Source organism: Anoplophora glabripennis, unplaced genomic scaffold (genome assembly GCF_000390285.2).
Source record: "Anoplophora glabripennis isolate ALB-LARVAE unplaced genomic scaffold, Agla_2.0 scaffold1431, whole genome shotgun sequence".
Lineage (NCBI taxonomy): Eukaryota > Metazoa > Arthropoda > Insecta > Coleoptera > Cerambycidae > Anoplophora > Anoplophora glabripennis.
The window spans coordinates 52,476-68,561 of NW_019417507.1; the positions used below are offsets into that span (position 1 = coordinate 52,476).

At 35.5% G+C, this 16,086-nt stretch overlaps 1 protein-coding gene across 1 annotated transcript in view; it reads right to left on the bottom strand.

Moving 5' to 3' along the window:
* LOC108915040 (E3 ubiquitin-protein ligase MYCBP2-like) overlaps positions 1 to 7,856 on the bottom strand; it is a 28,835-nt gene extending 20,979 nt beyond the window's left edge. The window contains exons 1-3 of the mRNA XM_018720989.2: positions 7,482 to 7,856; positions 6,897 to 7,071; positions 6,635 to 6,839 (exon numbers count right to left, since the gene is read on the bottom strand). Coding sequence (XP_018576505.2) covers positions 6,635 to 6,839; positions 6,897 to 7,071; positions 7,482 to 7,856 — 755 coding nt within the window. The remainder of the gene's footprint in view (positions 1 to 6,634; positions 6,840 to 6,896; positions 7,072 to 7,481) is intronic.
* Between the last annotated feature and the right edge of the window lie 8,230 nt (positions 7,857 to 16,086).

The following is a 16,086-nucleotide window of genomic DNA, read 5'->3' on the forward strand; positions in this document are numbered from 1 at the left end:
TCTCCGTGCATAATATTAAACAAGTNAGGTCAGCTACTCGTGTGGGTTAATCCTCAAATAACCATGAATTCAAGCACAACTATATAAGCTCTCAGATTTAAAATTAACTCTAGGAATGGTTCTCTGTTCGAAATAAAAGAAATACACACTGTAAGAAGTATAACTGATCTATTAACTACTGAATCCAAAAGAGTAATTATCTAAACTTTTGGTAAGTAAAAAAAAATAAAACCATAATCTTATATATTTAGGTAAATCAGGTAACCAAGAAAAAAACAACATAACAGGTGTTTTCGATCTCCCCCGTATATAGCTATATGTGGGTTCACATCAACAAAAAAAAATAAGTACGTAGCAATAGAAGATGATAGCAGTTACAAAAAAAAATGTAAGTATTTACCTAATATTTTATAGCTAATTAATGATATATTTTATATTTCAGGTCACGTCCAATATAATATTAGAGAGAATAGGCTTATCAGGTAAGTATGTTATTTTAATCTAGTAATAAAGCAAATCAAAACCGCTAACTAATACGTATTGACTAGTTTTCCCTTTTTACAGAACCTGACGCGGTAGGAACTGATAAGCTGGCAATAATTAATCTAATTAAATTCTATACTGTAAGTTTAATCTAACCGTAATTAATAAAATAGCTAAATAAATCTAAGAACTTAAACATATAACTTGCGTATTGGAGATCCACGACGTCGAGTTAACTCTGGGTGCGTTGCGGTTCCGGCGTGGGACAGAGACGAACGCACTGCTGAAATGACTACGCTGCACTTCTGGAGTATGGCAGCGACGAAGGCTGACACTTAAAGTTTAAGGGTATTTTACGCCCCTGTTTAAGGAGTAGCTTCCAAGATATCAAAACTTACACCATCATGTGAAAAGAAAATCGAGTTGTCTCACGTTTTTTTTGTTTTTTTTTTAATTCAGATATTTTCCTGATGGGTAGTTTTTATTGGAACAACTTATTCAAATACTTCACTAATACTATATATATCCATATGAGTAACTAAATAAGAGGGTTTTATTCTGTGTCTTCTGTTGGCAGCAGCGGCAGAGTACGCCATCTGTAGCTGGTGCAGCAAACGACACACTCGGAAACGACAGACCATAAAATAATGAAGGAAACTGCATGGGAAAACACAATTAGAGAAACCTCTCATTCTACTATCTGATAGATGTCGCTGCACCATAATGGTGGTAAATTTAAATATAACAAAATACACCAAGAATAAAAAGTATTTCATAAGTAATAGATCACAAAACAACTACTAATGGTATAAGTTAATAATTAAAATTAAGATGAACCATTAATAACTGTACCATGGCCCATTTATCACTTAGTTAAATTAGAAAGTTAAAGCAGTGATATTTAAATATGTGACAAATATTCAAATTCGTTATGTTAATAATTCGAAGATATTTAAGTATCAAAAAAATGTACAGGAAGACTCTTGTAATTATTAAATTATTATTTTAAAGAAAACTTGCAACTATTTACCTGCCATTATGTAAAATGCATTACACAGTTACTTGTCAAAATTTATAGTTAGATACATTTGTTTCGAACTAATTGGTTCTCATCAGTATGATGTAACATACTACAGTTATAACAAATAACAATTTTAAATATGTGCATTATGGTTTTTTAAAAGATGGAGGTGAAAAATGATCCGAAATTGAAGTTTGGCAGCTCGTAATCTGAAAATTCTGTAATGTTACAGGTTAACAAATTGATTTGCTAAATATTGGATACTAAACGAGGATTTCAAGGTGATATTATTACAATTAATAGGTGAACTTGTAGTTGATCCTAAAAATAATGTCGGCACAACTTCTATTGTGACTATTCCTATTACTATTTTTTAAACATTTTAACTCAAAATCTGTGGAAACTGCACATCGTGGAGACGGTGGCGTGAGCGAAGACCACCAGGGCTAGGCTCTATCCCTTACTCAAAGGTGGAAACACCCTCAGTTTAAGGAATAAGCGAACGCTTATCAAGGTGGTACTTCAACCGCAGCTAACCTACGCCTCCACGGCGTGGGGTCACGCGGCAAAAAGCCACTTAAAGTCATTACAGGCTGTGGAAAACATAGCCCTCCGCACGGCCACCGACGCGCCCTGGTACGTAAGAAACACTGACATATTACGAGACTTACAATACACAAACGCTACACAGACAATAAGACAAAACGCGGAGAAACGATTTGACGTAGCCGCTAGACATGACAATCCCCTCCTCAGGCAAGCCGTTGACTACGTACCCGACGTGACCGACAAACACAAAAGACCTAGACACCAACTTTTTGACCCTGGGTGACCACCCCAATGACCCCCCCCCTGCCCGCTAACCTTTTCTGTTTCAGAGACAGCCAGGATCAAGAAACGAAGACAACGACACACACACACATACACACCCCCCCATACCCTCCTTACCTCTCCCTTCCCGCGCTAGCCTAAGGGCCACCTTAGCAAAGCGCATCCCAGGCTGCATAGCCGCACAACCCTACCCAATCATAAACATGACACCATCCCCGGGGTTTACACAGACGAGCCGGCGAAGCAAGAGGAGCGCCAGAAGAAAGGGCCCTAGCCGGCGGGGCCCAGCCAGGACAAAAGGAGGTCCCATAAAGCGCCTACACCGGCCGCATTTGCGTGTGAATGAAGTGAATGAAGAGATTTAAACTACCATATGACAACTAAGATAAAAAAGATAGAAATAGTAACTACAAGTCAGATATTCACCAGTATTCAGTCGCGAAAAAAGCCTACAAATTTGATCTGTGGTTGCAGATTTCTGTTTAACAATTTCAATAAAGGACAATGTTTTACTGCACCAACGCGAGATGGCCTCAGTGAATGCATGCTCCGTCCGCCCTATCCAATAAAATCCTCTTATTTATTTACTCATATGTATACAGGGTGTTCCAGATAGACCTTCAATTAGACGTTTCTGGAAAACTACGCGTACTGGAATTCTGAAAATGTATGTACGGGGCTTTCACCTAATGTTCTATCGATTGAAAATATTGGCGTCGCGGTGGAACTTCCGGTTCTACTGGAAGTAGACGTCAACTCGCTTATTTCAAATGGAATGTACTATTTTTTATTTATTTTTTGGATTCTACATCGAATTTTAAGGTAGTTTCATAACCTTACTTTATCCTTAAACTCTATAGTTTTTGAAATATTTTAACTTTTTCAAAATTTTTGAAAAAACATACCTACTTAATCGGTTCTATCTCCTCCAATTTTTAAGATAGGAAGCTGAAATTTTAGATGGTCAATACCAAAACGTGTCCAAATATCTGGAATATTCGAAAGTTGGTGCACGTTACATAGGGCTTCTAAAAAACACGGACCAATTGTGTCGAATTGAAAGTTTAATAACTCGCTTATTTTAAATAGAACACCCTGTGTTTTATAATGCCAGTAGATGCACCTGTTAATTCTCTTTCCATTGGTATAAGCATTCCCTATACCTAAATCTCACCGATTTTGAGATATGTGAACATAAGTACAGAGACTAATATAATCCGACAGTTAGCTGTAGGTTGGCTGTGGAAAAATATTTAAATGTCACCAAGTGTCATTACTTATTTAACAGATTTGCTGTCGTTGCCGTAAAGCGAATTTGTCGATTTTCCAAATGTTTTCAATAACAATGGCACACTCTGGGTATACACACGAGTGTAATAAAATTGTTAGTAGAACATGTCGCGTGTTTGCAGAAAGATATCCAAATAAGCACAGACCAAGTCATGATATGGTCAGAAGACTATTAAAGAATTGTTCTGAGAATAGAAAGTTTCTCCCGGAACATGATAAAAGTAGGACAACGAAGAAAATGAAGTAAATGTATTGCCATTTTTCACCGCTTATCCACAGGCGTCAATTAGAGATGCATAATAAATTCACGTCTATCAATAGGAACTATTCATAGAATTCTGAAGAAGCATAAATGGAAGCCATTTTCATTTATGTTAATACACCATTTGCAACCTGGCGATTTACCCCAACGTGTAGTCGTCGTGTGTGTACCCAGAGTGTGCCATTGTTATTGAAGACACTTGGAATATCCACAAACTCGATTTACAGCAATGACAGCAAATCTGCTAAATAAGTAATGACACTTGGTGACATTTAAATGTTTTTCCACAGCCAACCTACAGCTAACTGTCGGATTATATTTGTCTCCGTACTTATGTTCAAATATCTCAAAATCGGTGGGATTTAGGTATAGGGAATGCTTATACCAATGGAAAGAGAATTAACAGGTGCATATACTGGCATTATAAAACACAGGGTGTTCTATTTAAAATAAGCGAGTTATTAAACTTTCAATTTGACACAATTGGTTCGTGTTTTTTTAGACGCACTGTGTAACATGCACCAACTTTCGAATATTCCAGATATTTGGACACGATTTGGTATTGACCATCTAAAATTTCAGCTTCCTATCTTAAAAATTGGAGGAGATAGAATCGATTAAGTGTAGGTAGGTTTTCAAAAATTTTGAAAAAGTCAAAATATTTCAAAAACTATTGAGTTTAATGATAAAGTAAGGTTATGAAACTTACCTTAAAATTCGATGTAGAATCCAAAAATTAAATAAAAAGTAGTACATTCCATTTGAAATAAGCGAGTTGACGTCTACTTCCGGTAGAACCGGAAGTTCCACGGCGACGCCAATATTTTCAATCGATAGAACATTAGGAGAAACCCCCGTACAGAAATTTTCAGAATACCAGTACGCGTAGTTTTCCAGAAACGTATAATTGAAGGTCTATCTGGAACACCCTGTATACCTACTAGATACTACCCACAAATTAATATTTCGCAAAATCAACATCAAATCGACTTATTCTAGTAATTTTTCCTAAAACGCATATTTTATCTAATTGTGATATAAAGTTTACAATATTGCAACAGTTCATTTGTTGATGAGGACGCACATCATTCATCTATTGTCCTTTAATTAAATCACTAAAGCCTAATAATAATTTTATACCTAACTTTAAGAAAACTAATTACATTGCAATTTGGAAAATATCAGTTGGCATGATCTTTTTATGAACATATAAATGAATTTTTATCTACTTTTTATGAGAAAATTTATTATGTTATAACTAATTACGTTCCTAAGAAAATTGTAAATTAGAAGTTTCCTTTCTACTTTTCAAATAATATTATTAATGTTATTAAAGAAAAAATAAAATTTCACAAAAAATTATAGAAATGAATCTGTAGATTGTTCTGTACTTTAAAGCATAGATCAAAGCAATTTATAAAGATTATTCTAATCATTTAAAATCTATAGAAAATACAATACCTAAAAAACTAAAAAATTTTAACAGTATGCTTCTTCTCAAAAAGGTCGAGGTTCTTTCCCTAATTCTATTAAACATGACGATCATTTTATTTTTAATTGTGTAGACCAAGGGTCGGCAACTGGCGGACCGCGGTCCAGATCCGGACCGCGGAAGGTAAAATAATGGACTCCCAAAAATTTTTTGAAAGTATAAATTAATTAAATTATTTAAAAAATAGTTTTCTATTGATAATAATATGTTTGAGTGCCACCCTCATCATTTCTACTAAAATTGCGTGATTGATTTGAGTTCATAATGGTTAGTAGGTAGATTAAATTTGTGAGTGCAAATTAAAATAAAAAGTTACTGAGGAATGTGTTTTTTTTGTGGACTTCGTTAAATTTTCAAAAGTATCCGGACCCCACCTAAAATTACTTGCCGACCCCTGGTGTAGACATTTGTATGCATTGTGTCAATTTTTTTCATAGTGGCTATGACCGTATGACCAGTGTCCTGCTAAAATCAATAACTTCATTAATATCAATATCAAGATTGACAATGTAATTGTAACGAGAGATGAAGTATTAAATACTCTAACTGAATTAGACAAAAACAAAGAGGTCGGACCTGACGGTATTCCCCCAACTTTTTGTAAAAAATGTGCAGGTTCCCTTTGTAACCCTCTCATTTGTTGTTATTTAACAAGTCTCTTGAAGGAGATTTTCTTGACATATGGAAGCAAGCATTTGTTATTCCTATTTATAAAAAAGGCGATAAAAAAGAAGTTTTCAACTACCGACCAATTGGTAAATTAAATATTCTTAACAAAATTTTTGAACGTATATGTTATAAGCATTTACTTAGCGCGGTTAAATCGTTTATAATTATTGAGCAACATGCATTTTTTTAAAATCTAATTTTGTAATATACTCTCGATATATTACAAGTGCTATGAATACAGCGATTTCAGCAAAGCATTCGATCAAATTAATCATAATATACATATCTAAATTGTATGAATTAGTGGTTACAAATATCCCCTCTACGTTGCAATGTCAGGTGTTCCTCAGGGATCACATTTGAGACCATTACTATTTTTAATCAATATCAACGATATCCGTGACTGTTTTAAATTTTACTCTACGCAGACGATTTGAAAATTTACTTTCAAATTTTGTGGACATTGTTTTGGTCTATAAAGCCTGTGTTTGCCCCCTTCTCCATAAATAAATAAATAAGTAAATTTTATTTTCTTTTATGAATTGTGTTACTTTACTATGTATATGTATAATAATAAACCACATACCTGAGTGCTCTTTTCATAGAAAATTGTAGTAGATCCAAATTGTGATGTTGTAAAATAAACTGCAAGACTGGCCTTTGAAGTAATTTAAAATTGTTCACGTTTGCACTATTGTTTCCACTATTTACAAAGGAATCGTTATCATCTTTCTGATTAATCAGTTTCTGTAATGCTTTTGATGGGTTACATAGTAAAGAAGAGCCACTTTCTACAAAAAAAAAGTTGCTTGAAAGTGTCAGAGAAATTGTACAACAGTAGTTCATACCATTATTAGTGATTTCATAATTACTATTATTTCTTTTTCTCACTGTTGTCATTCTATTTTCATATCCAGACTTAGACCACGGAATTCCATTTGTACCCATTGATACTGATCTATGAAATCTTAGTCCCTTATTGTTATCTGGATCATTATCTGACATTGTTACTTCGGAAAGAGGCTGAAACATAAACGAGACATTGTTACCTCTATAATTGTAGTCATTGTAGTCTGCTACTATTATTGCTCTACTTAAATTTTAAAGAGTTCGCGGATGAAGTTACTTGAGAACTGCTACAGGTTTTTATTGTATTATTTTCTTCCTTAGCGCTATTAATTGCATGTTTTATTTTATTCAAATTTATCATTTTTATAATAGTTCTTGGCTCGTTATTTTTTAATTCTTTCGAAAAAGCACATATTGTCAACTTTTCTTTTGGTTTTAATTCTTAATTTATTTTGTGTGAGGGAAAGTATCCAATTTAAAAAGTGCTAAAAATGCCACACATAAATTATTAGACAGTATATTAAAGTTTTTTGTCAAATATACTCAAATTAGTTAATTTATGAACGGAAGAAAAACTATATTACCCTTTGAAATGATGATCCAGAAGTTTCATGAATAGTATAATTATTTAAATAGCCATTAAAAAATAAGTCTTCATTATTACAAAAATTTCCATCTAAAATACTTAGGCATTGAAAGGGTGGAAGTGGTCCAAAAGGTCCTGTAGGTTCAGGTGGAGAACTATTTTCCGAAACTGATGGCATAATAGTTACAGATGATCTTCTCGTCCTCCTCATATTAGATTCAGCTGAACTTGCTACATCTAGGAGAAACATTGCATTATTTCTCATAATATTATGGGGTTCTAACATAACAACGGATGGTGATTCAGCTTTTGAACCATAATTTTTCTTTTTAGTAGTACATTTGTTATGAATATTTATGTGACTCTTCCCCATATTTGTTTTTACATGTCTTTGACGGCAATTATCACATAACAAATACCAAGAACTACCAGCTGAAATTTATTTTTTTTTTATAATTTGACTGAGATTATTTCATGTTATCACTTACGAACTCCTCCGTCACCACAATTTCCAGCCCATCCTAGGCAATAGTTTCCACCAGAATTATATCCTTTTCCACCTGCATGTTGTCCACATCCAGGATGTGCTTGGTGCATGTGATAGGTAACAGGGCGAGGAAAAATATCACCACAAAGTTCACAAATAGTATCAGCTCCAGAGGAATGTAGATAACTAGACAAACCAATATCTTCTACGAAAAGTAAAACTGTTTAATATTAATAAATAAAAGAACACACGTATCTACATAAATATTATAGGTGGTTGATTTTCGATAATTTTATAGGGTACAGCCAAAATGGTGATAGAAAAAAAACTGATATCGATTGTTTATTAATAGTAGAGGCAATGAAGCACTCAACCTCGGAATTTTTTGCACTAAGACGGATCGGAATGCGGTTTCTTGCATTCGCTTCCAAAATTTTTTTGTAAAAAATGTATCTACTTTGTATCTTATACAAACCGGAAATTGCATTGCTGCAGCCAAGAATGCATTCAAAAAATGCATTTTTTTGAGACGGCTTTTGGAAGATTTAATAACTTTGTAAATAAGAGTCAGAACTGGCCCAAATGGGGTTCCCGGGGGTTTTCGAGGTCGCTGATCACGAATATGATGACCCACAGCCGACCTGGAGCTCAGGAACGCCGATGAACGTCATTTCCGAGGGACTCTCCCAAAATTCACGCGGGGAAGGAGAGAAACTCGGCGCCCGGAGTTTTTTTGGGTCGCTGAATTCAAATATGGCATCGGCAAACACCTGGTGCACCGGAACCTGGACGTCGACGTCATCTCCGAGAGTTTTCCTGACAAGATTGCCAAAAACAACCCGAAAATCATTGTGGGGGAGTTTTTTGGGGCGCTTAATCCAAATTTCACGTTGTAGAATTTGACCCTATATTTATACATTTACCTATATCTCTTAATTTTTCTGTTATTGGCGGTTTTTGTGACAAGTATCCAATTTCTTGCGAGGATAACTGTGAAATTGCTAGCAAACTTAAAAACAAAACAGCCAATATGTCATAAGTCATCATTTGCTGTTAATCTGACAGTGGTAGGTACTTAGTTAAAAACTGATTTGAAAATAAAAGGTAATGGCGCTAACATTTATAACTTAAAACATAATATTCTTATTTCACGTTAATCAGTAACAATAATTATGTACTTCTTTAGTTATCTACTAAGTATTTTGATATTTATTTAACGTATTTTCTTGGTGCCATTTTTTATTTATTAATTTTGATTTGATTGATTTCTTATAATTCTTCTTAATGTCTTTCTAATTATTAGGAGTAAATTAGGATATCTCATTAAAAATTCTGCATGTTCTATTTATAATTCCATGAATAAATAATAAATTTTAAATGTCAGCATTTGCATACGGTTTTTTTCGTTATTTACAAACTAGTATAGACTAACACAAATGATGACTTATGACATTCTTGGTTGCTTTGTTTTTTAAGTTTGCTAACAATTTCACAGCCATCCTCGCAAGATATTGGATCATTTTAATTATTTATCACAAAAACAGTCAATAACAGAAAAATTAAAAAAGATAGGTATAGGGAAGTGTAATATGGATAGATAGACAGCAACATTCTACAACAGATTTTGATTAAATATGTGTTACATTTAGAAACACCAAATTTTCGCAGAATAGTTAACTAAGGAGAGAATTAGGCCACTTCATCACGCCGTCCGGAGCTGGCACCAGGTCTCCAGCAGCAATGGCGATGATGTCCTCCAAGGTCATGCTGAAGAAGTGTCAGTGGTGGGGGATCGGATCAGGCTTGCAGAAAAAGAGACGGGATCCCTCGACAATGACCAGGAGGTCGTCGTCGTCATCGAGGAGCGTGACGTCAGAAGCGGCACCAGGTGCGTGCAGGAGCTAGATGCCGGCTTCAGAAGGGGAGCGGGAAGCGGTATCGGATGGCCGGTGTCGGTCGGCAATGCAAGCATCAGGCAGTGGGGTCGGGGACCTTGCAGCGGGCGGCGGGCGGCGGGGGCAGCATTGGCGAGCAATGATTTGTTATAAGGGAGAAAAGGAGAAAGACATAAAGTACAATTGCGGGTAACAAATAATTATCAAATTATGCATTTTCAAATAATGAAACTCACCCTAGTTTTTCTGAGGCCTTAACACAACACAACCTAGTATAAAATATTCGTCGGAATTTCCGCACGCTAATAGCTGTCTACCTCTCGCATGCGCTCGCCGAACTTGCGCAAAAAGCTTTAACATTTTTTGTATTCTATCCAGCCAACGTTCTACATGCCTTTCATTTTTAACAATATTTTTAAATAAATCATCAGGTACTTTCCATTATTATGCAATTCCATGTTAAAGAACAGAAAGACGATTACTGTTTTAATTATTTAACGTAATATTTGTTTACTATCACTAGATATCTCATCTTTGCCTTTTTCAGGAATTTAAGGAGTTTAAGGGAGATTACGGAAATAGGATGCGAAAAATTAGTACTTATAAATATTTTATCATACGCACGCATATTTGCCCATATTTTTACATGATTTATGTTTATTTTTCTGTATTTAGATATGCAACCAGCGTTTTAATTCTGACAAAGTGTTAAGAGTCGTATATACAGCGGTGACCATATTTACTTAATTTATTAATTTTCTTGTGCCTCTAACGTTAACTGGTAATTGAACGTTACAAGTATCAGAAAATAAGTACGTAACAGGATCTGTCCTCTTAATACCTGATACGGTGAAAATAGGATATCAGGTTTAAATAAACTAACCCAACACAGACAGGCCGAGGACGGCTATATACACCCCTCGCCATATTAAAACCCAACCACTACAACACCTTTCAACATCTGATCTGACTGCCGTGAAAGTGGAGTGTGTAGTCAAGGGCAAACAAACTGCTGTTGTCATCGCATCAGTTTACCTCCCTGAGAATTCGGCCACCCCACCACCAACGAGGGAGATGGAGGAACTGGTGGCACACTGTCGCAACCAGAAATGGGAACTTATCAGGGCTTGTGATACAAATTCACACCATGTATATTGGGGCAGTGAAGACAACAACACAAGGGGTAAGTCTTTATATGACTATATTAACGTTAACAACCTTTGTATAAGTAATAGAGGCTGTGTACCGACATTTGTTAACTCAAGAAGTCAAACATTAATAGATGTCACGTTGACTACGGCGCGCATATCTAATGTAATCCAGAACTGGCATGTGGCAGATACTGCCTCAATGTCAGATCACCGCTGGATAAACTTTAATATTAATCTTATCAAAACTCCTCAAAAATCGTTCCGGGATCCCTGAGGAAAGGGACACGAGCGCTGCTATGGCAATAAAGAAGCTGACAAACTAGTCAGGAGCGCATCGAGCCTCAATATTTTTGGACCCGGTCCCTCCAGTGTGCTTCCGTTGTCGGCACTTGCTGGAATTATTAAGGAAGACACCCCCAAAGAATGTATGAAACGGTGGGATGAAACAATTAGCTGTCACTTCGCTAAGGAGCTCTTAGTGTATCCTAGCAAAGATACATCCAAAAAATATCTGGCCATGTCTAGGTCAAATCTTCGCCTGGTGACAGGTATTCAAACTGGACACTGTTTGCTAAGGAAACACCTTTACAATATGGGGAAGTGTGAAACACCTCTTTGTAGGGGCTGTGAACAGGAAGACGAGACGGTATTGCATGTACTATGTGAATGCACTGCCGTCTCGTCAACAAGAGAGTCCATGTTGGGAGAACGCTGGCCTTCAATGGCCTATATTAGAGAGATCCCCCTGAGCAACGTCACCACTTTTTTCACTGTAATAGGCTGGCTGGCGGCTCAGGTGGATTGAAGTGCTGTAGCTTTGCTACTCTCCCCACAATTCCAGATTCCAGGTAGGGGAGAGCGCCCAACAGTGGTCACCATTTTCTTATTTTTCATATATTTTCGATTTGGTAATGAATATTACATTTTTCGTTAGTCTACATATTTTGTTACGTCATAAAATAAAATAATTTTTAGTTGGGTAAGTAAAAAAAATGTTCTCTTTTGTTTTTTGTTATTTTTTTTTAAACGTGTTTATGTGGCCACTGTACGAACCTGGATTGGTACAGTGGTCACCATGGTATACTTACAGTGGCCACTGCTTTCTTCACTGCAATTTGTTTAATTTTTATCGTAAAAAGGTAATCACAAACATCATTTTAAAACATATTTATTTTATAAATACTAAATTAACAAAGTGATGCTAAACAAATCTTAGGCAGATAGACTAAATACTAATATAAACTAAACGAAGAAAAATCGACCGGAAAATAATAGAGGCTTTGGGTTCTTGCAGTTCCCCCTAAAGTTATAGATGTTGGAAGATGCATTACTATATCAGAAGTCGGAACAATAGATTCATCTCGGACATATGGATAAGAAAACTTGTTTTGTTTACGCTTTCTCAGAAAATTTACAAGCAATTCGTCTGCATATTTTCCCTTCTCCAATACTGTCCCCACGCAATATTTCAGTTGTTTTTTCGTCGCAAATCTAACGAGCACAAAGCTTCCGACTTCAATTTCCTCTAATGTTTTTTCATTTTCATTCATCTGAATCAGTAAGATCTAAACTTCCATCGCTTGAGTTATAAGAACTGCTGGAGCTGCTCAAGGTTTCTTTTCTTGTTTTTTCCAATACCAAATCTTTTTCCATTTCTTCAGTGTTAACTGAATAAATTTTCCTTTTTGTAGTTGATGATTTATTAACTCTATTTTCTCTTGTTTTCTTTTTTATTTGTTCTTCTTCCATTTGTTTGTAGATTGGTGTGCTTGTCAAAATCTGGGTGGTTTTCTTCTTTCGTTTTTGCTTATTCTCTAATACTTGTGTTGATTTTGGGTATGGTTTTAAAATTTTTGGGCTAATAAATTTCTGTGGGGGAGTTCTTTCTACATTAATCTCGCTAGTAGATGGCTGCGGCTCTTGGACCAACAGACTATCATTCAAGGGCACATCGGTTACCGTTGAAGCTAAAAAATCATTGTCGATAAATATATTTTCGTCATATGGAAATATTCCTGTGACTTTGAATCTTGATACGCAATTTTTAGATGAAAATGCAAGATGATAAATCTGGCCTAAAATTTCTGAAACATCGTATATTGTAATACGCTGTCCTGGATGATTTGTAAGCCATGTTTTACATGCATTATTGTAATGTGTTTTTAATGGACCATAAACGGTTCTGTCCAGCGGCTGAAGCTTGTGGCTTGTGTGTGGTGGAAGTGTCAATAAAACCACATTATTTTGCTTAGCCAGCCTTATTGCTTCCAAAGAGACATGACTATTATGGTTATCCATTATAAGAAGAACTGGCATTTTTTCGGTTGGATGAGTATAGGATATAAAGTGCTTTATCCATTGAACAAATATTTCTGATGTAATCCATCCTGAAGGTGACGCTGGTCTAATTGAGAGAGGGTTCCTTTTCAGAAATTGGGTTAACCATCGTTTTCCAGCCACCTTATTCTCATTCCATGAAGGTGGAATCCGCTTATTATTAGCAATTGCCAGCTCGTAAGCCAGTGATCGTACGTTTTTTGGAGTAAGGCCATGATGAAGTTTGGCAAAAACTTGCAAATAATTGCACAATTCTTTTTCCTCTTCAAGAGAAAATATTTTTCTAACAGTGTAATTTGGAGTTAATCCACCCATTATGTTCTCCACTTGGACATCTTTGAACTTTCTAACGTATCTTCTTAAAGTCGTTCTAGGTATACAATGACGTACAGAAACAGCTTTTACGGATAAACCATTGTTATTAATATCATCAAGAGCGTTTCTCATTGTTTGCTCTGCGGTTTTTCCAATTCCAGTTTTCTTTGGCTTTGGGCGAGTAATTTTTTTCTGGAATTAAATAACAACTTTGATTTTTTAAACTATATAAAACTTGGCAGTGGCCACCGCTGTTCAGCAGCATAAGCAGTGGCCACTGTTGGTTTCTCAAGGTATGGCCACTGTTGGAAATTTACGCTTGGAAATAAAAACCTAACCTTTAAAAAATCTTGCATAAATTCCATGTTCTAAGGTTTTGTATCTGGTTTAAAATAGTATATTTAAAATTAGGCTAAGAAGAAAGACATAAAATACTTACTAAATTACCAATTTTTAATGGCCGAACATCCTCACGAAAAAAACAAATTATCAACAAAAAATTACGTACTTCTTACAAATAGTACTAAAGCCAAATTTTCATGAAGCACATGGCTAGGCATTGCATTATATCACTTTTACACCAGGTGGCGCATCTGCTCAAGCGCTGCAAAGACTAAATATTAGCTGTGGCCACTGTACCGTCACTGGCCACTGTTGGGCGCTCTCCCCTACCCCTCAAGATTCCGATGTACAGGTATGTTAGAAGATGTTATTATTATTTTCATAAGCTTTCAAAACTTAACAAATTAAATTTGAATCTGTCCCAAAATCAGATAGTTGATTGTATTATAGAGGGGATTAAAGATCCACAGATAAAGCTAACGATAAAAGCAGCGCGTTGTTCGACCTTTGTTGAATTGTCTGAATATGTTACTAGTTTTCCCAGTACAAGTAAGATCATTCATGACACTAGAAATAAAATTAATATCTCAGTAGATAGGAGAAGAAGAAAAGACCTGATCTGTTATTATTGTATGGAAAAAGGTCACAGGCGTATAGAATGTCCTAAATTTAATAATCTGAAATGTACTTTTTGGAATGAATTCGGACATTCAGTAGACGATTGTAGAATCAAACCACGGAACTTGAATAAAAGCGGTAAAAACAAAGATATTAATTATGTTGGTGAACAGGTCGCAAATAAGTACTGTAAAAAGGCAAAGATAAATAAACAGTCTATTAGTTGTATGATAGATATGGGCAGTGGATTAACGTTAAAGAAACGAAGCGTAGCCATAAATCTGAATTTAAATCAACAACGATTGAATGAATGTATACAACTCCGCGGATTTAATGGGTCTCGAGTCATAGCTCGATGGAAAAGTTTCGCTACTATTGAAATTGAGGGTGTCCGATTACACACGGAAATAATTATATTGAATGATGACGAGTTAGTGTATGATTTGTTAATCGGTCAAAATTTTATTGATCATCCGTCTATTGTAGTTATAAACGGTCGTAATAATTTGGTAATCTTTACATTACCTGATACTGCCGATATACCAACAAATATGGGTCAAAAGTACTCTGTAAATTGTATAACGGTCAGCGAACACATAAACACCATGTGGATATCAGATATAAAGTGTGGTGAACTAATAGAGGCAGAAATAAATAAACTCAAATGCTTGTGGAATATAGGGATTGATTTTGTTTTAAAACTAGCGAGTTAGGCAAAACAAATACAATAACTATGGCAATAGAATGTACTACCGACAAACCTATAGTATATAGGCCGTATCGTTTGTCGTTACCTGAAAGAGAAAAAGTTAATGAAACAATTGCGGAGTTAATCGACAATAATATAATACGTCCATCGCGTTCACCATATGCGAGCCCCATTATTTTAATTCCAAAAAAAATATGGCGGGCATCGCATGTGTGTCGATTTTCGTGGACTTAATAAAATTACAAAAAGGATACATTTCCTCTTCCTTTAATTGGAGACCAAATAGATCGTTTAGGGGGCAATAAATATTTTACTACCCTTGATTTATCTCAAGGATTTTATCAGATACCACTGGATGAGACTGTCATACCGAAGACAGGATTTGTCACTCCGGATGGGCATTTTGAATTTTTGAGGGTCCCTTATGGGCTGTCAAATGCGCCAAGTGTTTTCCAACGGTTAATGTCGGTGGTATTGAAGGATTATATCAATACTATCGCACAAGTGTACAGGGTGTCCCGTAAGTCATGGATCAAACTGCTCTGGGTGATAGAGGACGCCATTTGCGACAAGAAAAACAGTAGATAAACTATGCCGATTCAAACTCAATTTGCATAATTTTGGGTTGAAAATGAATGTCCCGGTAGACGGGCTCTGGAGGGGTCTTCTTGATTTTGAAGTTGACGTCCAAAAAGATATTCGTGGTTTAAAATAGTCGAAAATAAGGCCATCAATAGCCCACAGTTCAT